This window comes from Astyanax mexicanus, chromosome 1, assembly GCF_023375975.1.
Source record: "Astyanax mexicanus isolate ESR-SI-001 chromosome 1, AstMex3_surface, whole genome shotgun sequence".
Taxonomy (NCBI): domain Eukaryota; kingdom Metazoa; phylum Chordata; class Actinopteri; order Characiformes; family Acestrorhamphidae; genus Astyanax; species Astyanax mexicanus.
Genome location: NC_064408.1, coordinates 49,314,922 through 49,337,268, shown reverse-complemented (window position 1 = coordinate 49,337,268; position 22,347 = coordinate 49,314,922). Strand labels below are relative to the sequence as shown.

Here is a 22,347-nt window from a genome sequence, read left to right as displayed (position 1 = left end):
TACAGTGGTGGTGAACCAAAACTCACTTCAAAACTCCGGAATATAGATAAGCTACACGGTTGTTACTGGAACTGTATGTAACTCAAATATGTTTTGGCTGATGAAACGTACCTGACATCAAAGGAATCGGTCACCAAATATTCAGGCTAAGAAATCAGCCAAATGTTTGGTGCCAAGATTAGCTTCTTTAGTTAGAGAGAGACACTATAAAGAGTACACAAATTATGTTCACTAGTTACCTACATTAGCCTAATAGCTCCAGTGGAAAGCTGGGTTAAGGGGGGGATTTGTGCAAATTTGATTGTTAATTAGAAAACAAACACCTATAATAAATACTTACAGGGCAGGAATCTTTTAAGGATCAAACTGGAATTACAAATCTAAATTGAAAAATAGTTAATTGAGTAAAAGGTAAACTGATATCTAAAAGCCATTTTAGAGCAAAAGTAGTCTGTCATTTTTGTTTGGTACAATTTAGAACAAAGGAGTAAAAGGGAAGAAGCACCATTAAACATTTAGGCACCTCAAAATTTGACTTAATGAGATGTTTTTTTTTAACAAGGTCTCAGATTTCAGATTAATGTTGAAGCATGATTGGGAAAAGCTATGTGCAGCAAAAAATAAATAAATTAAATACTTTTACTACTCAATCCTTGAACCAATCATAAAGGCAGCTGCACTGAGAACATTGAAGATATATAACTAAAACCCACAAAGCAAAAGATAAGGCTAAAAGAAGGTAGCAAAGCTCTTTTAAGGTAGCTGTTCTCTTGGTGCATAATTTAATTAATAAATGGCAATTTACAGGACGATTAAGTGGTGGTAGAATGGGTAAAACCTTCTGAAGACCTGAAAGTTTTTTTTTTTGGCTGAATGCAGACACTGTGAAAGGTGTAGGCAAGACATTAATCTTAAATAAGCTCAAAATATAAAAAATAGTGGACTAACGACCACAGATGGCCCATTTTTTGCATCTTTTGCATGCCATTTTATATATAATCATTTGCCAGGAGTCAAAAATACACTCTTAACATAACCAGAGCATTAATAAAATCATATATTTTTTTCAAATATAATTTGACATTTCCACAGATATGCATACATAGTTTACAGTTTGGAAGTAAAGCAACACATTTACAGTACACTGGGTAGCTATAGAGTAGAGAGTAGATCACACAAGTAGCACTGGCCAGTGAAAACAGACTGGGCTTCAACATTCACAAAGAAATGGAAAAATGTGGTTCTGTGGTCCAATAAACAGACTTCCTGCAGTACATACTGAGCTAACTGAGCTGAGCTGTCTGGATGATATCTGTCAGGGAATAATCCAGTGGGAGTGCTGCTTCTGGCTCATGCCCATTAATCAGCATAATATGCTGCTGGTCAGTGTGAACTGCAGGATATCTGATGCTAGACCAGAACACAAATCCACTCCAAAGTCTTTCAGGAGTAAAACTAGTTACTAAAGTGTCTCAGGTTGTTGCTGCTAAGAAATATTTCGGTGTTTCAGGATTTCCAGGAGTTCAAAATCAGGCACATTCTCTGTTTGGCAAGAAACTTCATGTAGCAGAGGATAAGGGTCAGTAGAGTATCGGTAATCTCTGAAAATATTTTTTACATTTTATAGAATGTTTGATCCACCACGAGAAATCAGAGAAATCAGATAGAAGAGCAGCACTCTAGTGCCTCCAGTGGGACAAACTGAAATAACCAGAAAATCTAAATTACCTCACCAAAACTAAAAAAAAAAAGCTCCAAAAAGTACAATCTTCTGCTTCTGCTAAACCTGGAAATATTTTGTGTGAAAGGGTTCACTGTAAAGAAATATGGAAAGATGGACATTTCTTTACATCATGGCTACAACAAGTACCACCATTTCTTTTACTATCCAAAACCCCATTCAACTTATATGCATCTCCTGAGTTTTTATGTAATGTTGATGATGGTTAAAAAAATGCTAAAAAATAAAGTCATATTTAGGAGCTAGGTTGCACCCTGCATGTGTCTCTGATGTGAATGAACATTCCAAAAGCTTTGTTCAAAACTAAAACAGTAAAACAGAGAGTGCGTTTACATGCATTCATAATCCCTTCATAATCCCATTTCACATTCAGTCACATCAGCCAATTATCTCCCAGAATAAATTATGACGTAAACTTCATGTAAAGCCCAAGTTCAGTTTTTTTTAAACATTAAATAGCAATATAAACAAACATCAGTAGGAAGATGAAGATTATTTAAATCCTTGTGATATGTTACCATCTACAGTGCCAAAATAACTGTTTGCTTATTTTTAGACCTTACTCTGATCTAAGTAATCAGATTATGTTGTATGACTATGACTATTTGAATAATCAGATAAATTCAGTAGTTCAATCAGAATCGGATTATGAAGGGCATGTAAACACACTTTGTGTCTCAGGAATCCGTGTATTTATTCTCTTTCCGTGTAATAACTGTATGTAATGTAGCTTTTTGAGGCATTCAACTTCCCAGGCTTCTGGTTCCATTCATCAGCTCTGTGAAGAATCCTGGCACATTTCACATTCAGTTTCTCTCAATTAAGTCAGCAGTTTTTGAAAAATCAGTGGCCTTCATCTTTGAAATCATTGACCTCAGATTTTAAGAATTAATAAGTAACTAATTAGGGCAGCTTTTCGAACATGTATCTCTTTTCTACTGTTTTCTGTTTTTATCCAGGTAAAAAAGATACAGAGACAAACTACTGTTTCACACATATATAAAATATCACTAGTAATCTACCCTGAAATACTCCTCATTATTTAAAGAGTCTTCCAGAATATAACGATGGAAGTGGATGGCTTATGTGGTACTGAACTGATGGTATTTCTGAGCAGCTGAAATCAATACAAGCAAAACAAAAATGCTGACAAAAGATGTTACTTCTTTCTGATGCCATTAAATGTTTTTTTCTTTCTGCATGATTTCCAATCAGTATCTGTCCTTAAACTGTAAGATTTAAACAGAATGATATGTTAAGCCTTCAAATGCAACTGTTCCCAGGCCCTACACATCTGAAAACACACACAGACACAAATGCACAAACGTGCATCACATGCATCACCTTTGCATGTGTGTGTGCGCGCTTACTGAACAGGTGTGTGTTCTGCTACAAGTACATGCCATTTATGAGGTAATCAGACTCCTCTGTGGTTAGTGGTCGAGCTTTCTTCATCCTGTGGCGCACCAAGCGCAGTCTGCAGGCCACCATCAACAGCAGCAGAGCACTGATAATCACGCCCAGAACCAGCGGCAGGATGGCACCTAAACACAAATGCACACAGTAAATATAGGTACACTGTTGCCTAGCAACTAACATCAGTGCTAGGAACAAGATAACCCATTTATTTCTACTTTCACTCTCGGAGGATTTGTAATGACAGCAATTAACAGGGTACAGTAGTATTAGTGGAATACAAAAGAAGTAGAGTACAATAGAATTAGTAACATTGTAACATAACCTATATAAAGCTACAGTTACAGAAAACTGTTTTATTATCATACATTATGTTGCATATTAAATTGATTCTGGGCTTTTCTAACATATCAACAACTGTACTGGACCAAAAACACATACTGACTAATACTGATTAAAAGTTATTTTATGCCATGCTGTATATCCTTTATTGCGATGAATTTCAGTATTGCACAAACCTGACTCGGGTGGCGGCTGCCCCCCCAGCACTGTGTGGGCTTTAGCTACTGGTTGAGCATTCTGGGCTGCTGACGCAGAATTCAGGGGTTTGGCTTCAGAGCTGGGAGTCCTGGTAGCTACAGATAAACAAACATTAAGGCATTTATTTAATGGTAGTTTCTCCTGCCTTACTAAAGACTAGATGGCTTGTATCTAGATTAATGTAAAGGTTACACCAGCAAAAATTACACACTTCAACAAAGTTCAAGTTCAACCAAGATTTAACCTCATCACAATAGAACAAAACCAACATAGAACTTTCTAGGTCTAAGCAGTGCAACAAGACAGTGTCAGTATTACTGTCTGTGTTAACACAAACACTGTGCTGTTAATTACACAGTGCATTACAACAATTACAGCACAATAACTAGATTCTACAGTGGTATGGTTCAGAAACAACAGATTAGGTCTATCTAACCTAATTTCACTATTTCACTTCCTAATCTAATTTATCAATGTTCTATCAACTATTTTAAGTTTGTTTCTCACTGTCCTAGCATGAGGTACTCCATAAAAGGAGATATTCCATAAAAGGAGATAAGTGCATAACAACATACAGCATCATTTTGTAGGCATAATTTTTTTGGTATTTTGTAGTATGTACTGAATCGAGACACCTCTGTATATATTAGAAGTGGAAACAGTGCTCATAAAATGTCAATTACAGTAATAAAGTGTAGTACCTGTTGTAGCCTGTGTGGTGGGGGGAGGCACTGCGGTGGCTTGCTGATCCACTGGAGCTGTAAAACAGTGAAAGTTTCATCAGGTACACTGAAGGCATTTTTTAGCTACAAGTACAGTGGTTGCATGGAAAGCATTGCAGTTTTTTAATATATGTGTATCCTATGCCGTGTCCCGCTTTACGCACATATCACCAAACTGAATGCATGCACTATATGTTTTAATGTTTGTGGACGCCCCTTGTAATGAGTGCATTCAGCTATTTTATGTTGCAACCATTGTTTACACAGATGTGCAAATGCACACAGAGAGCATGTTTATATTATTAATATGTCTTGCTTTGTATGTTCTTGGTTCTCAAAGTTAAAGCTTCAGCATAGTATCAGAGCTTTATCACATATATTCTGCAGTTTCATTTTTCCTGTGGCATGTGCTCCAAATGCTGGTGGCGCTGTAACCTTTTATGATCTTACGCTGCATAACTACTCAAAAATAATTAGCACGGTTCTAGCTATGGTTACACACAAGTTATCATAAGTGCATAAACAAATGCTAGAAGAGGAACAGGAGGAAGAACCGGTTTTGCTACTCATTCTTTTACAATGTGCTCCTCAAATTTCACATTTCACAATCCTCTTTTTTTAGACACATTTCTCTTCAATTATGTCACGATTCACCAAAACCAGGCAAAAGGCATCTTCGCAGGAAGCATGCTGACCCCTTTACACTTCATTTCCAGTTTGTTTTGACTGGAGCTAATAAAAGTAGCTACATTTATGAGTGTGTGAGTTGAAACCATAGTAGGATCAGTTTTCTGAAATTCCTATTACATATATATATATACAGGTGCTGGTCAACGAATTAGAATAATTTGAAAAGTGCAATCATAAAATTCTTTGAACGCATTTTTTGTGCAGAAAGCAAATCAGGTGTTCACCGCACCTGTCCTACTCGTTAGACTAATCACAGAACTCGTTACCTGGAAAAAAATTTGCTCAGCTGAGCTTTCCAAAAGGCCCATTTAGGCCATTTAACTGTGACACTGTTGTTTTATTGAATTAGAATAATGGAGAAACCGTTTCATTGAATTAGAATAATTTTTATTATAATTACAATCATCACTTTCTCAGTATTTTGTGGCTGCCCCCTTGGCTTGTATGACTGCCTGAAGTCTCCGCGGCATCGATTTGACCAGCTTGTCGCAGGTTTCCGCACTCACAGCTTCCCAGGCAGTGGCGATGTTCTGCTTCAGTTGGTCCAGCGTAGTAGGCTTTCTGTCGCGAATTTTCCGCTTGACGATGGCCCAAAGGTTTTCAATGACATTGAGGTCAGGTGAGTAGGCCGGCCATGCCAAAACTTCAAGCTGTTTTTTAGTGAACCAATCTTTGGTCGACTTTGCCGCATGAGCCGGTGCAAGATCCTGTTGAAATATGAAGTCTTCTTCGCCGAACTGTTCCTCAACAGTCGGAATCAGGAACGTTTCCAGAACATCTTGATATACGGCAGCATTGACAGTCTTCTTGAGGAAGCAGAGTTTCCCTACACCTCGAGCGGACATGCATCCCCAGACCATAACGCTCTGGGGAAACTTGACGGATCTTTTCACGCACTCGTGATTGTAGGTTTCGCCACCACGACGCCAGACACGAGGACCTTGGTCACCGAAGGAGATGCAGAAGCGTGATTCGTCACTGAAGACCACTTTCTGCCAGTCTTCAGCAGTCCACTCGCCGTGTTCTTTGGCCCACTTCAGCCGTTTCTCCATTTGTTTCTTGTTCAGCATCGGTTTTACTGCTGGAACGCGAGATTTGAAGCCGAGTTTGCGCAGACGACGGTAAGTGGTTGATCTGGAGACGTCAGCGCCGGTCTGCTTGTTCCACAAGTCGGTGAGCTCGGAAGTGGACTTGAACCGGTTGCTGACTGCGATCTTTCTCAGCTGCTTGTTGTCGCGAGCAGAAGTTTTTCGGACGCCGGAACAGTTGGTGCGCTTGCTGCAGTTTTTCTTGAGAGCTTTGCAGACGGAAGACTGGCTGATGCCGAGCTGCTCAGCAGTTTTAGTTTGGGTCAAGCCTTGTTGGCGAAGGGCTTGAATTTGAGCCACTATTCCGGTTGAGAGGTCGCGCTGCTTACCCATGATTGATTTTACAACTTAGAAATTCTACTCAACCCTGACTTTATACTGCACAGTGAACACTCTTCACAGAAAACAAAAATTCGAGCATTTATTCTAATTCAATGAAACGGTTTCTCCATTATTCTAATTCAATAAAACAACAGTGTCACAGTTAAATGGCCTAAATGGGCCTTTTGGAAAGCTCAGCTGAGCAAATTTTTTCCAGGTAACGAGTTCTGTGATTACTCTAACGAGTAGGACAGGTGCGGTGAACACCTGAGTTGCTTTCTGCACAAAAAATGCATTCAAAGAATTTCATGATTGCACTATTTCAAATTATTCTAATTCGTTGACCAGCACCTGTACAGCTACAAACCTTTTTAAAACTGAAGCTGGAAAATCATTAATTTCAGTTTACGACCATAATAAAAAAGGTGGACAGGATTTCTCACCTGGTTTCTGAATGCACTCGTTTACACAATCTGTCTGTTGTAGAAAGTTGTTGCGGTTTCCTTTGCAGCCCCCATACAAGAAGTGCTTGCATTCTCCTGCTGCGGCGTCGTAATACCAGCGTGGGAAAGTGCCTCTACATGGACCAACCACTGGGGGCTCCATACAGGGATCTAATGGGAAAGAAGAATTGTCAGATACAGAGAAAGAGAGGTACAGAGAGAAGTGTATAGTGTGAAGATATTATTTGGTATTTTGGTTATCTTAATACAAAATGCATATTCAGGGACAAATTTAGCTATAGTACATCTATCGCAAATTCTTCTAACAAAAATATCTAAATTGTCTCCGTAAAATACTGTAGATTAATACAATAAATCAGTGGAAAAAGAGAAAGAGGGGAATTAGAGTCAATCTCAGAGCCTAGATGCTTTTCTAATGTGTGGCGGCTCCGAGCCCTGCACAGGATCAGGTAACAGAACACAGAAGAGCTTTGTTTTCAGCAAAAAGAAAGGGAAGGAGATGGAAAATCTCCTCTGAGGTAAACCCCCATCTAATTACTGCATTCTGCCTCTCCACAGAATTCTCCCAGCCCACCTATTAGATGGCAGTGTGACAGTCTGCTGTGTGTTATATAGTCACTGCTCTACTTTTTAAAATCTGACTGTGATTCTAGTTAGAATAAAACAGCAGGATCTTTATATTTATGGCCATGTGTGGTCTGCTCCCTTGCTAACAGTTGATATAGCTTTTCCCTGAGAATTAGTTCATGATTTGGGGCTGTGGGGTTGTGTTGCCCTGGCAGTATTGTATGGTTTGTGCTTGAGTAGGTGTTCCCAGGCTTTCTAGGCTTTTTAGAACGCAGGCTTGGTATAAACTGTCAGCTTGGTAGACTCTCAGTCTATAAGGGCAGCATTGTTATCTAGGCTGAATGTATGCCTGCAATAAGGCTGGCACTGTTATCTAAGGTTACCACACATGTGCTTTAGGGAGATTACCTTGGTTGACCATGGGCTCTAGAAATGTGCAGTGGTGTCCGACAACTTGCAATGGATTCAGATAATATTTCTTAATACTTTTTCAGACTTCACTTCGCTTTGTATTTCAGGTTTATTTTCATTTGCTTAAGTTTGAACTTACTCTCCCCAGCTGGTCACATGTGTCTGTATCATGCCTTAAAATGATGTTCTGTTAGATCCATTTACAATTAATAAAACAAATGTACATGTATTTGAATATTTGTAGAGTAAAAATATTTGGAATTGTTGTTCTGATTTATTATAGATGGTAAAAAGAAGTAAATTGCTATTGCTTTCCTGCCACCAGGGACATTTGCCCATGAAACTATTATTTCATTTATACACTGAGGACACTTATCAAACAAACACCAGCAATATATATTGGCTGAGCTTTTTCTGCACTCAAAGGTGTCAAAAGTTACAAAAGTCACATTCATTACTCAGGTAGCTATATATAGATACTTTACCAGAATTTCAAAACTATTTGAAGTATATATAAGGTAATGTAATGATAAAATGCTATTAAGGACAAATATTAATATTCAAAAATTTGGCATGCACTTGGCTGCTTGGTCAGCCTCATGTGTGCCCATTTGAAAATGAATGCATTTTAATAAATTTATTAAAGAAGCATAGTTGGGCTCTATCTTACTCCCTGTGCAAGGCACGTCACGATGCTCATTGCTATCTTACAGTCTATGTCTTGCACATGCACTGTTAAAGTAGCGACAGAGCTTATGAATATATCTACACCGCTGGTGATGGTCTGCAAGTGAGGTGTGTTCAGGTAAATTTCTGGCATATTGCTATCTCGGAAGCAGAAAACACAGATGCGCCACTGACTAATAAAAGCACGGACACACCGCAGTGCACAAACACAATTTTTACATCAACAAAAAACACAATAGAACATAAAATAACTTTCCTGTTTCCTTAAATGACCTGCTGACAAGCCTTTACAGTGTAAACAAGCAGGTCAGTTTCCTCTGCTAAGAAGCGCGGAAGTGCTACGCCATTAAAATTCCAATCCACCAAAGTCACAGCCCATCTGACTCTTAAAAGAAATGGCTAGTGATTGGTTTATTTCACATTATGCACAAAAACACTTCCATGATTAGTTAAGAGGGCCCTTTGAAAGAAATTATCTGCACGTGGCTAAGAGGTGTAATCCACCTTGCAGACCATCACACCCAGCGGTGTAGATAAACTCATAAGCTCTGACGCTACTTTAACAGTGCAGGGGCAAAACACAGACTGTAAGATAGCAATCAGCATTGTGACAATAACATCAGCCTACATAGTACAGTACCAAGTCAGTACAGTACATTCTGATGACATTGAAAAATAAAGCTTGTGAACTCTAGAACGCAAGCTTAAGTTAATATTTTGAACACTCTGTCCACAAAACTCCACCTCAAAAGTATCTGTAGTTTTTGAAGATTCCTTCAAGATGTGTCATAATCATACATTTATGATGACTTTTATGATTGTTGTTGTTTCTAAGCTTTCAAGAAGACTAGAGTCCTTACCTTGACTGACTGCTGGCTGCTGTTGCTGTTGTTTGGGCTGGACAGGGGTCTCTGCACTAAGAGGTTCTGAAGGAATCATAGCTCGGCCCTCTGATTCTCGTGCTTCTCCAACTAGAGATGGAGCACTGGATGTGTGAGTTACGGCCTTGCGTCCACCATCAACTTCCATGTGGAAAAACACACAGATGGTTATTCATTACGGAAGGTTTCACTCTCTCTATCCATATTACTCTATCTACAATAAACACTGAACATTAGGCAAAAGCTTAGGCTAAGCACCAAATTACACACTTACACAAAGTGAAATTAGTTTTAAGTCTGAGGCCTGTAATATACACTTTAACATGTATATAAAATAAGTGGCTAACAAATCTAATATTTAAACATGGTCAGACTGTTTGCTAATAGCCACTTCCTGCTCTGAGAGACTAATATGTGTCCCTCTGTGAAGGTCAACTAGCCATTTACCTACTATAATGCATAACTTAACCTGCTTCACTCACAGTTCCGGCAGAAGTCTTCATCTGAGCGATCAGGGCACTGCTGCTTGCCATCACAGGCATAGCTAATGTCGATACAGCAGCCGTCATCACACATGAACTGATATCGTGTGCAATGTCGAGTGCATACTGTAAAAAACACCAGTCAAGATTTGAATATACACATAGGACTAGAAATATGCAAACAAGCAAACACACAGAAACATTCCTTATTTTAAAAGTTTTACATGGAAAGCAAGATATACATCCTATAGACAGTGGTGTGAAAACGTGTTTGCCCCTTCATAATTTCTTCTTTTTTTTTTTTTTTGCATGTTTGTCACATGTTTGAAAAATTCAAACCTACATGATCTGGTGTGAAAAAGTGTTTGCCTCAGTTGAAACATAACTTAATTGTAATTTATCACATCAGAATTAAATTTTCCTTAGCCACACCCAGGCCTGATTACACCTGTTCTTGATCAAAAAATCACTTAAATAGGATCTGCCTGACGAAGTGAAGTAGACCAAAAGATACTCAAAAGCCAGACATCATGCCAATATCCAAAGAAATTCAGGATCAAGAGAAAGAAATTCATTGAGATCTATCAGCCTGGAAAAGGTTACAAATCCATTTCTAAAGTTTTGTGACTCCAGGGAACCACAGTGAGAGCCATTATCCACAAATGGTGAAAACATGGAGCAGTGGTGAACCTTCCCAGAAGTGGCCGATCAACCAAGTCAGCATTTATGACACCCCCATAAGAAAGAGACTAAAAGAGACAGAAAGAGACTTGGCAAAATGTGCCAAGTGCCAAGACGAAAAAAAACGTCTGAGCAAACAACATTAGGTTGGTCTCATTTTTATATCTAGATGATCCCCAAGTCTTTTGGGAAAATTTAAAGTTTAACATTTTGGAAGATGTGTGTCCCATTGTATTGCAGAAAAAGAACATCATGCCTACAGCAAAAATATGGTAGTGGTAGAGTAATAGTCTGGGGCTGTTTTGCTGCTTCAGAACCTGGATAACTTGCTGTGATAAATAGAACCAGGAATTCTGCTGTCTACCAAAAAGTCCTGAAGGAAAATGTCTGGCCATCTGTTTGTGAAAAAACACACCAGAAAGTCCACCTCTGAAACACATTTTTCTTCCTCAATAATAAAAAGCTTATTTTAAAAACTAAATTTTGTGTTTACTTGTGTTGTCTTTAACTAACATTTAATTTTGTTTGATGATCTGCAACATTTGAAAGTGACAAACACGCAAAAAAAAATCTTGAAATCTTGAACACTTTTTTATACCAATGTATGTACCTAACTAGGTCACTTTATTACAAAGTTCCACCTTGTATCTACCTTATATTTACTGGTTTACACTTAAGACTGCAACTCCTCTATTGATGCACAGTTTTACATTAGCATTAATAATCCCATATCCAATATTTGTTGCTGCTGTTCTGAATATGACCCATCAACCAAATACCAGTCGGTGGTTCTAGAATGGTAGTCATCTCCAACTGATAGATGGTGAGCAAGTTTTGCAGCAACAGATGGACAATGCTCATAGAGCAGCTCACAGCAAATATACATTAGGGTTGAACGCTATACACTTTTTTCATACTGTCATATTGTGTCAAAACATCACAGAGGTATACAGTACTATTTGAAGCAGGGATTTGCCTAAATTGCTAAAGTTCTGTGTTTACGTGGCTACAATATCTTCAAATCCTCCAAAATTTTAAACTTATCAATTATCAAAAACAAAGCTCAGTTTATTTTCAGACTAAGTGAACACTGTACATGTTTAAGACAGTCAGACAATTAAAACATGTTTTGCACAGCTAATCAAAAGACTTCACTTAGCTAGCCTCCAGTACAGATACACAGAGTATCAGACAGCTCAGTAAAGCTGTTTTTGACTAACTAACCTAAGTACCAATTATAAAAAAAAGAAAAAAGTCTCAGTTATTTATCTAGATCAGCGTTTCTCAACCTTTTTTCTATCACGACACCCTTTAAATATATGCGAGTTGTCACGGCACCCCAATTTACCGGGGGGGGGGGGGGGGGGGGGGGGTGCTGACGCAGTACTTCAGGTGAGAACGGGAGGGGGGGGGGCGGGTTGCTGGCGCAGAACTTCAGGTGAGAACGAGGGTTGTTGCTGGCGGAATATGAAATAAAATAGCGCGTGCATCGCGTGGGGGACAAAAACTTTACAGTGTGTCCCAATTTAAGGGCTGCATCCTTCAGAGGCTGTATTAGAAGACAGATTGCGTCACAGCTGCGCAGTAATACACCGCCTCTGTGGGTCGCATCCTTCAGAGTATGCTGCCTGTGAATTGGGACACACCCCGACACGAGCTGACTCTGGAAAGGAAATATGCACGTGAGGCGCAATATTTTGACGGCACCCCCGATGAAGCCAGACGGCACCCTGGTTGAGAAACACTGATCTAGATAACAATAGCTAACAAGCTAACCGCTAACAGCACAGCGTAGCACAGCACAGGCCCACAGCAATAGCTAACAGGATAACCATGAACACCACAGCACAGGCGCATTTCAGCTTAATGAGGTTTTAATCACACGTTTAGAAGATAAAACCCTAAAATTTTGCACACAGTCGAATGATCTTAAGAGAGCTTTGATGCACATCCTGCGGACTCCTTTGCCTTAACGTACAACTATGGTGGACCTGTGTTTTTAATCACATGTTTTCAGAGAGTGGTTTACATTCAGTGAGTGTCCCCATCCAGTGGCCATCCTAAATGCACATGAAGGAATTAGCTATTTTTAGCTAGACCAAGAGCAGAAATGTAGCATGTTGTACATACCATATTACCATTATACTGCCCAACCCTAATATTTTTTTAAAGCTAAATAAACAAACAGATTGCAATAACTGCCATTTGACAACCACAAAGGATGTTACAATGGGATTGGAGCATCGTTAACCAGCTTTACCAACACAGTATTAAAGTTCATCAGGCACACTCTCAGTTGTACAGACATACCCATACAACTGCAACAGGAAGCACTTTATTAAAATTAGATAATTTTTTTTAGAACATTTGTCTACAGCTGTCATTAAGTAACAATATCACCAAAGTGGCTCAAATTGGCCAACACAAAACAAAATCTAAAAAGTGGAATTACTGTTATTTGTTTAGTAGTGATAAGTAGACAACACTTGAAAGGCACAAGGTGGATGTTCCCCCAAAACTGGTAACTATACCACATACCAGAGCACTAAAAGAGAGGAACAAAAAGCAAACATAAGGATAAGGGGGGTCTTAACCTTCGGCATGGTGTTCAGGTGCCAGCACAGTGACAGAGACATTATCTGAGCTCTTCTGCCCGATGGTGTCAACAATAGTCAGCTGGAAAGTGTAGACGCCCTCTCTGAGTCCACTCAGCTTCAGCAGACCTGGGTGGGTCACCTGTGTGAGCAACAAATACAAAGGTGCCTTAGCATGGTGCCTACAATCATATCATATGCATTGAAGTCTTAGCACAAGATTGACCTCTGCAAAGCTCATCTGAGCTTTCTGAGAAAGTTATTTCAGCACTGTAGAGCCCATTCATCTCTGCAGATTGTACTGTGTCACCTCCCAGTCTTCAAATGTCACTGCATTCACGTCTGTGTGAGTTTTCATTATACGCACTGTAGAGTTCAGTGACACTCTCAAATCTGAGTCACAGCACATCTGTTGTTCGCCGTAAAGCTAATGAAAGCTTGTGTGTGAACGGAGGGTAGACATGCATTTCAAGGAAACCAGTCAGTTCCACAGCAGCATGAAATCACAGCTTGTGCCAGGTAGTGCTGTTCGGTACATCAGTTTATCCGGTCTATTGATTTTACTTTCCACTCCGGTATGCATTTTTCCCAATGCTTGCTAACAAAAGCTAGCCAGTTAGCATAACAAGCTACCACACAGGAGTAACGGTAGCTCAGCGTTGTGTAGGCAAATGCTCGTCTCGCTCTGTCCTACCTGGACAGAAATGAGAACAGCAAGCAACAGTCCTGCTGCTGCCCCTCACTGTATGCAGGGGTGGATTTAGAGGTTCTGGGGCCCCAAGCAATGTTTTTTTTCCGGGGGCCCTGATCAAATGGATTAATTTTTATAGCAAACTGCAATACTAACTCTGACAACCTCTTTGTCTCAGGTACCTAATCCTCGTTAGATGTTTCATTTCTTGCTGCTGCGAAAAAATTGGTGAGCTTTGTCAAGCTTTCTGTGCTGGACTTCCTTTCCTTAAATTTTTTTCTTTTTTGGGCACCGCTGGGATAAAAACGTTTCATGGTTGTGCCGAAGCTACCTTAGTCTACCTCGCCTAGCTTAACTTGCGTGTACAAAAAAGAAATAATGCATTTCGTTTTCTCTCTTTTTTTGGGCAACCTTTTGGCCAGCAGGGGGGCCCCTGGTCCCTGGGGCCCCAAGCAATTGAATGGTTTGCGTGGTGGTAAAATCTGCCCCTGACTGTATGAGTGTTTTTAGTAAAATAGAAAAACAACAGCAAACAGATAAAGCTTTCACAATTATTCATTTAGAAAAGAGAGGAGTGGAATTATACAATCAAGTTACAGCTCAGAAAAAAGTTCCTCTCATCCCCCAGACGAGCCCAGAACCGGTCCTGGGTACAGAATCATTTATTCAGCACAAGTGATAAAACTTCCTAAAACTCTGGATACAGGTGAAAAAACACCAAGAGCAGTAACTAAAGCCCTTTTGAATATTTTAATTATCTAGTTTTGAAGGATTATATTAATGCACACTGAACTGAAGGTATTTGTTAACTGGAAAACCAAAGGACTGATAAACAGCTACTTCCATACTTTAATGCCTCAATATTTTAACGGCTTCAATAACATAGTAGTCGATATTCAACTTGTGTCTAACTTGTGCAATAGAACATTTGACTTACATCTCTTTGAATAGTTAAATACTGAGCATTTATATAGGTCATTTTATAGTGTTTTTTATGGAACTATTCACAATATTTAGTTTCGAAAGGAAGCCGTGTTAAAGTTGTTGGCGTATCTCTTTTCAAGGTCTATCGTTTACATTCGTCATCTGTTTTCTTTTTCCTATATTGTGTAATTTTGTTGGAAAAAGAAAACCCTATACCAATCAAAGCCTTTATTTAAAGCCTTAGTGTTTTATATTACATATACTCCTGACAGTAAGTCACAAACCTATATTAAAGCCCAGTCATGTAAAAAATATAAATATATAATAATATAATAACAAAAATACATCAGTACTAAATACACAAAAAAGGTAATCTGAACTTTTTGTTGAACTTGTGTATCTTTTGTAGAATCCTGACCCCAAAGCAATGTCCTGTTGTTGTTTGTTATAAAGAAAAACTTAATTGTTAATTATTTATGAACATTTATGTTATTTAGAAAAAAAGAATTCAATAGAATTGAGATTTATCTGCTTTGCCAAAAGCAGGGCTACAAAATATGTCATTATATGCTTTTTTGATGCTTAATACAAAATAATTATTTGCTCTTGTATTTTACTGAATATCCAAGACATGTCTACAAGAGGCATACTCTATTCACCCAATATTAGGAATCCATTAAATATACTGCGACTTAATCTTTCTATCTATCTTTATCTTGCATAGACAAAGTATATAGCATATAATTCTGGTGAAAGTTTATACTATGTTTATACATTACTTCTAATATTACAATATATATTGCAAAGAGAAAATGTATTGCAATGTCAGTTTTTTTCCAACATTGTGCAGCCCTAGCCAAAAGTGTGGTATAATACACATGCATGCAAAGAGGATAGGGATTCTAGCCGGGAGTAGGAATTCGGCACAACTGGCTAATAACAACAGCACTAAGCCAGAGGTGTTATTAAGAAGGAGCTTAAGTCCAATGATTTGAGTCACTTCAGCCTAGTAATGTGACAGATACAGATGAGTAGCTAAACAAAAGCCAAAAATAGCCGACATTTCCAAAACAAATGTTCCAAAATCAATTTGGGATAGTGACCATTAGAAGCGACCACCATGAAGTATGAAAAACTGTGTGTCTGCTATCTGTTGTCTGTGTGTAAACACACTGAAGCTTCAACAATACATATATTGTTGTACTGAGCAGGTGAACAGAAAAGCCCTCTGTCTGTCTGTCTGTCTCACACACAATTACTCAAGACCCTTTACTCCACACCAGTCATTGTTCTATGTAAGTGTGGGTGGGTAGGCACAGAGGCAATATATCTGGTGTCTGTGTGTGTTTATTCACTAATTTAGACCCTGATAATATCTGAAGCTCAGCAAACAAAACAACACATTAACGTCCTCAGCCTGTCTTAGTGCAGTGAGGGAGCCCTGTGTCACAGGCCATGTTTCTTCTGCCTCTTCAACACTGGTTATCTACCATACATATTCTTATAGAAACAGCTCAATTAAACTACTGTTTTACATTATTTTAAGGTGCACAGTTTTAACTCCCTTGAAAATAAACGTAAAAGAAACTTTAGTTTGCATATTTAATAGCACTAACTGCAATTTTGGCACAATCAAATCTATACATTTAAAAACTCAGTAAAACGGTCTTTTTCCAGTCATGTAACAACTAAATCTTAATTGGGAATCAATCAAATATTTGTAAATAAAGATTTTGTTTAACAATAACCACCAGTCCTAACTGTACTATATAATTATTCTGGAGAAGCTGCACGAGATTTAATTATTATTATTTTTTTTAATACTGTGATTTAGTTATTCAAACTTTCCATCACTTGATGAGAAAAGGGATAGAGCCCATAAAACCATTATTCAAACTGTAGACTAAAACTTTAAGTAAACATCAGTTAATGACATACATACAGATAAACAATTTTTACTTCACTGCAGTATTCAAACTGCTCACACCACAGCAATAATCATCAGTCATTTTTATCTGATATTTCACATTGGAGTATCTTTACACCAAACACCAGCAACCAGTTTTTGGTATTAGTTAATTCATGTTTACCTTCATATTGACAGAGTGATCTCCTTTAACGAGGGACCACTCGTATCGCATGATGCCATGGTCATCAATGCTGTCCCTGCCGTCCAGTATGGCCCAGTCCGTAGGCAGTTGGACCACCACATCCTGCCCAGCATCGCTGCGAGGTGGTTCATCTAGATCTAAAAAATAAAAAACAAATAAACAGATAAATAAATAAAAATCTGTGTGTTACTTTAACAAACCCAAACAAGAATGTTCCAATCTGACCTGAAAGACTGGTACTGAAAAATAAATATCTGAATGGGTTTGTATGGTTTTATTAAGTCAGATCTATTTCTGATCCTTTGATAAGGCTTTTTACCACAATTTTCCATAGTGAATGAAGTAAATATACTTCAAATACACTTCACAGAGTAATCTAGGTGGCACAACAGATAATACCACTCTGTGTCAATGAGCTACCACATCACGCAGGAATCTGGGTTCAATTCATCGTTTGGTGATTAAGCTGCACTGCTTTTTGTGAGACAACTACATCATAAATGTAGTTGTTTTTACCAGCACCTGAAGGAGCTTTCAACTCTAAGAGACATGAACCGACTAATGCATGCCCTTAGGACGAAATCTAATCTCACTGCATTCAAAATCACTATGAAAAAAAGTTCACATCAGAAAAGCCATCTATTTAGAGTTTACAACTGCACTTATCTCATTGCACTGATTTTACTGTAGTGTTTTAAAGTAACTGGGGTCCCAGTTCAGAGAGGACAGTCAAAAACAGAGATAATAAAAATAATAAACCACAATTATGTCCGTCCAGAATCTCACAATATGTAGTTTCGTGTGGGATTCTAGTGTATTTGGAAGCACATCTTACGTAAGCTGTATTATATCTATAAAAACACAGCAGATCTTAATTAATTATTGAACATGTAGTCAATGCTCATTTGGATGTGTTTAAGATGTGTTTTATTGTGCTATGAGTCCAACTCCAGAAATCAAGCATTGTGTTGTAAATGATTAACCACTGACTAAACACTCCTTCAGATGTTCTAGATGAAGTATGGAAGGCGGTGCAGGTCGGCTCCAGACTGAAGTGTAAATGCACACCTGCTGTGTAATGCTGGGTTTCTGAACAAGTGGGAATTGGGAATGATACCTTGAATATACTGGCACTAGACAAAAGTGCAGGTCACAGATGCATGATGTTACTAGAATTATACAGTTAAATGCTGCAAAAAAGTAACACTATCGGAAAGACATTTAGATGTAACTGTTATTACACACTGATATTTGTTAATGGGTCCAGAAGAGAAGAGTGTTTAACTGACACTTGATCCATCCACTAAAATATCTGCATTTATATTTAAACTATTAAGATTTGATAAAAAGATATTTTTATCAATCTCTGTATTATTTTCCTTCCCATTCCAAAGTACCAAATGTTTGCAGTATAAAAAACGGATGGTGCAACAAAAACATAAACCTGTATTCAGATTTTTAGGTTTGAAAATTATTGAAGCATATCAATGTGTTTATAATACAATGTTTTTTTTTTTTTTTTTACTTTTCCACAGCCTCACTGAACCTGTAACAGTGTATAAGCAGACTAAAATCAAAAACAAGTATTAACAGAAGATGTAATATTAAGGGACCTACTGCAGACTACACTGAATTTTCCTCAGAAAGACTGTAGATTGTAAATGTGTATCATTCCCTTCCATGTCCATACAGTTTGCATGCGGCAATTATAGCCTAATTTCTCTGTAAAGAATGAAGTCACACATCTTCTGCGTTTCAGGTTTATAGATTGTCTGGCCAATTAAGATGGCAAAGTGCAGAACAAAACACTCAGGTGAAAGCAGCAGTCAAAATATTCCTCTATCAAACTAAATCAGTATTCTTGTATACATATGGCTGTCTAACAATATGCTGACACAAAATACATTTTGGAAGTTGATACCACAATGATAGCAGTGACAATAACCAGGATCCACAGGACTGGCGCAGAATAGCTGCGATGCTAACAGCAGCCTCGCAAGGGTTAGAGACACAATGCTAACAGACGCCAGGATTTCCCAAATTGTTTTATAGTTAAGACAGCCACCTTGACAACAAATGCCATTTGCTTTGACAATGCATACAGTGTGTATCAACAGTCTCTTTGTTGTTCTCAGTGCCTCATTTTAAATGTCAAGACCTTCTGAATTCTACTGTTCTACTGTGTGGAGCTACTTTGAGATTGTTAATGGAGTAAAAATGCCTTTATCGCTAGCATTGTAAGGTTGTTGGGACCATTGGCTAAAAGCTCTTTATTTTGTAATGTTGGGGGTGGACGTTTGTCTCTATTCTGTATCATGTTTAATCACAAACCAAGTCCATTTCACATTGGATTTCTCTCTTAAGCCTTTGTTTTGGCCTGAGATCTTGGTGCTGTGTGGTTTCTACTAGCAGGAAAAAGCATAGCGTTCTCCTAAGGCATACAAAATGTGTTCTGAATGCTTTGAATGAACTGTATAGCTACTTATAATGTTACAGATTAATGTTATAATGTTAAAAATATTAAAGGGCATATTTCAATCAACCTGTTTTATTTGTATTGTCCTCAATATTGGTGTAGAATGTAAACATTCCACAGTCAGCACAATTTATCTGTGGGAATGAACCCTATTTTAAACATGACTTTACAAAAACAGTTGTTTTAAGATGGGCTTTATTTACAATGTAGAACAGTTTGGCTCCACCCATTCAGACTGCCGTTATAAAAAGTGTTTTAACCTGGACTGCTTATTGAGTATGGCACAATAGAGGGAGGCCAGTCTGAACAGGGTTTAATTCTACAGTTACTTCAGTAATAAAGGCACAGAAACATCTGTTCTGTTCTGATAAAAGGGGTTAAGGCGAGAGTTGAGAATAAACAGAGGCAGTTTTAGCTGATTAGTCTCTCATAAATGAAAATGACTACACGATGAACATACAGAACAGTGATTACCTCTCATCCAGGCCTCTCCTCCTCCTCCGTCCTCTTCCTCCTGCTGCTGCTGCTCCTCCGCGGGTCTCCGCAGCGCGGTGGTCGCGGTGGTGCCGTTGCGGCTGTAGGCGGTGAAGCCGCGCTGCGGCGAGTACGCGCACACGCTCGCGCCTCGATAGGTGCAGTTGAAGAGGTAACAGCGGGGCCCGTCGCGCGGGGCCGCGCGCTCCTCGCGCACCACCACGGCCACGGTGCAGCGCGGCTCGGCGCAGCACGCGCGCAGGCAGTCGGCGGGGTCGCGCGCGTCGCTCGGAGCGGACAGGAAGGTGGCGCCGCGCTCGATGGACACGGCCGCGCGGATGATGTGCGACTCGGCCGAGTCGAAGCGGCTGAGGCAGGCTGCCGCCACGGGCCCGTGCTCCCGCTCTTCATCCTCCCCTACCTCCCCCTCATCATCCTCATCCTGCTCATCCTCCTGCTCGTGCTCGTAAGGCTGCTCCTCGTGCTGCAGCTGCTGGCGGAACTCCTCCAGCAGCTCCTCCACACCGCTGATCTTGCTCTTGAGGTCCGACAGCGGCGAGGAGACGGCGCGCGAGGCGCTCGAGCTCACCGGAAGCGCGGAGAGCACACAGCAGAGCAGCGGCGCGAGGACGCGCGTGACGATGTTTAGCCTCATGGTGCTGTCGGGGAAAGAACGCTCGCTGTCCTTCTCATTACCATCAGCATCGTCTCCGCGCGTACCAGCCCATATTCCCTCTCTTTTTCACTCTCCTCTTATGCCCTTATCTCTCTCTATTTATCCCCCTATCTATCTATCTCTCTCCCACTCACACTCACTGGCTCGCTCGCTCAGTTCAGCAGGTGCTCGAGCTCGCCTCTGGTCCTCGGGGGACGGAGGATGCTAGAGTGAGGCGAGCAAGCGCATGCGCACTGAAATTGGGAGTCCGAATGAGCGAGCGAAAAAAAGAGAGAGAGGGAGGTAGATGAAATCCTGACGTGACGTCCCGTTTTGTCTCGCGGTACCTGAAGGAGGCCGAGCCCTACAACAACAACACCCCCCCCCCCCCCACACACACACACAAAAGTGCACGTTGACGTCATGCCAGATGCGAAGCCCATCCTTTGTTGTGCACTTCGATGGTGGTCTTATTTTTTTCCCACCCCTTTACGTACGCCCCCCCAGGGTTGTTTGGACTTCTGTCCTTCAAATAGTAGGGATGGCTGTTATGAAGTGCCTCATACACTGCAGTCAGAAGACTGTGTTCCAAACAGTGCCCTTCCCAGTAGAAAAAATAATTTAAAAAATAATTTAAAAAATAATTTTGGTGCTCTATAGGGTTCTCTTATAGGTGAGATAACAAGTAAACAATTAGGTGTTCACCAATTGTTGGCCATTATCTTGCTGCATGGTGAAGCATCTCCTAATTAATTTGGTTGCACCTTTCTTTAAATTGACAGACATGTTTCTACATCGATGAAGATTAATGAATCTGTCATGCAATATGCCCATATTGTTTCTGTCATCAACTGCTGTGGATTTCCTTAGTCTACCTGTTCGACATCTGTTACTTAATACACCAGTGACAACTTTTTTTGTTTAGGGCATTGCAAACTGTAGTACAGACTATAAACAATATTTGTATAATGGCTCTAATGTATTTTCCATCTGCTCTTAGCATTACAGTTGCTTGTTTTACTCAGGGACATGTTGTTACTCCTCTAACTATAAATGCACAGTCTTTACAGACAAAACCCAAATCTGAAACTGAGTGTAGACATTTATTGCTATTTATTTTGTAAATAATCAATGTATCAGGACACACCAGATCAAGAAATACAACTGACACCTGTCACACATTCCAATACTTTGACTTACAAGAAAATTTTGTGGGTTCAAAAGGTCTATTGTGTAAACTGTGTATCAGTGCCAAATGTAAACAACTGTAAATAAAAGCTGAAATGTTGATCTTTTTCTTTTTTTAAGAAGTATAATAAAAAAAAACTCAAATGTTTGCAGTGTACAGCAGAGATACATGGATTGGCCTCGCTCTTCTAATACATTTGGAGGGGACTGTATTTGCCATCACAATAAAATTAACTCTTTAATAGTAAAAAACAAAGTAATTTGTTGTCAGCTCATTCTCACTGTTAAACATTTAAAGTATACAGATTTTTTAAGAGCTGATGTGACCTCAAATCACGCAGTTGGTGTTTATTTATTTTATTGCTTTAATACAGTTTAGAGTCATTTATACAAATTAAATGATATGAGCAGGATTGAGACATTTTGTGAACAAGTAGCGCTTGAATATTTATTCATGAATATATAATAAAAAAAAAAAACATAATTTCTATTTACAGGTACTTTTTTCAGTTTTTAATTATTATAACAATGTCAAGGCAATGT

General features: G+C 39.2%; 1 protein-coding gene across 1 annotated transcript; it reads right to left on the bottom strand.

The window, feature by feature from the left end:
• Positions 1 to 1,039: 1,039 nt before the first annotated feature.
• Positions 1,040 to 20,878, bottom strand: lrp11 (low density lipoprotein receptor-related protein 11). The gene is made up of 9 exons (XM_007233462.4): positions 19,962 to 20,878; positions 16,991 to 17,148; positions 13,286 to 13,427; positions 10,011 to 10,136; positions 9,508 to 9,669; positions 6,962 to 7,132; positions 4,399 to 4,455; positions 3,676 to 3,792; positions 1,040 to 3,285 (listed from the first exon to the last, which is right to left on the bottom strand). The coding sequence occupies exons 1-9, from the start codon at positions 20,614 to 20,616 to the stop codon at positions 3,131 to 3,133; spliced, it is 1,743 nt and encodes a 580-aa protein (XP_007233524.2). The 5' UTR covers positions 20,617 to 20,878; the 3' UTR covers positions 1,040 to 3,130.
• Between the last annotated feature and the right edge of the window lie 1,469 nt (positions 20,879 to 22,347).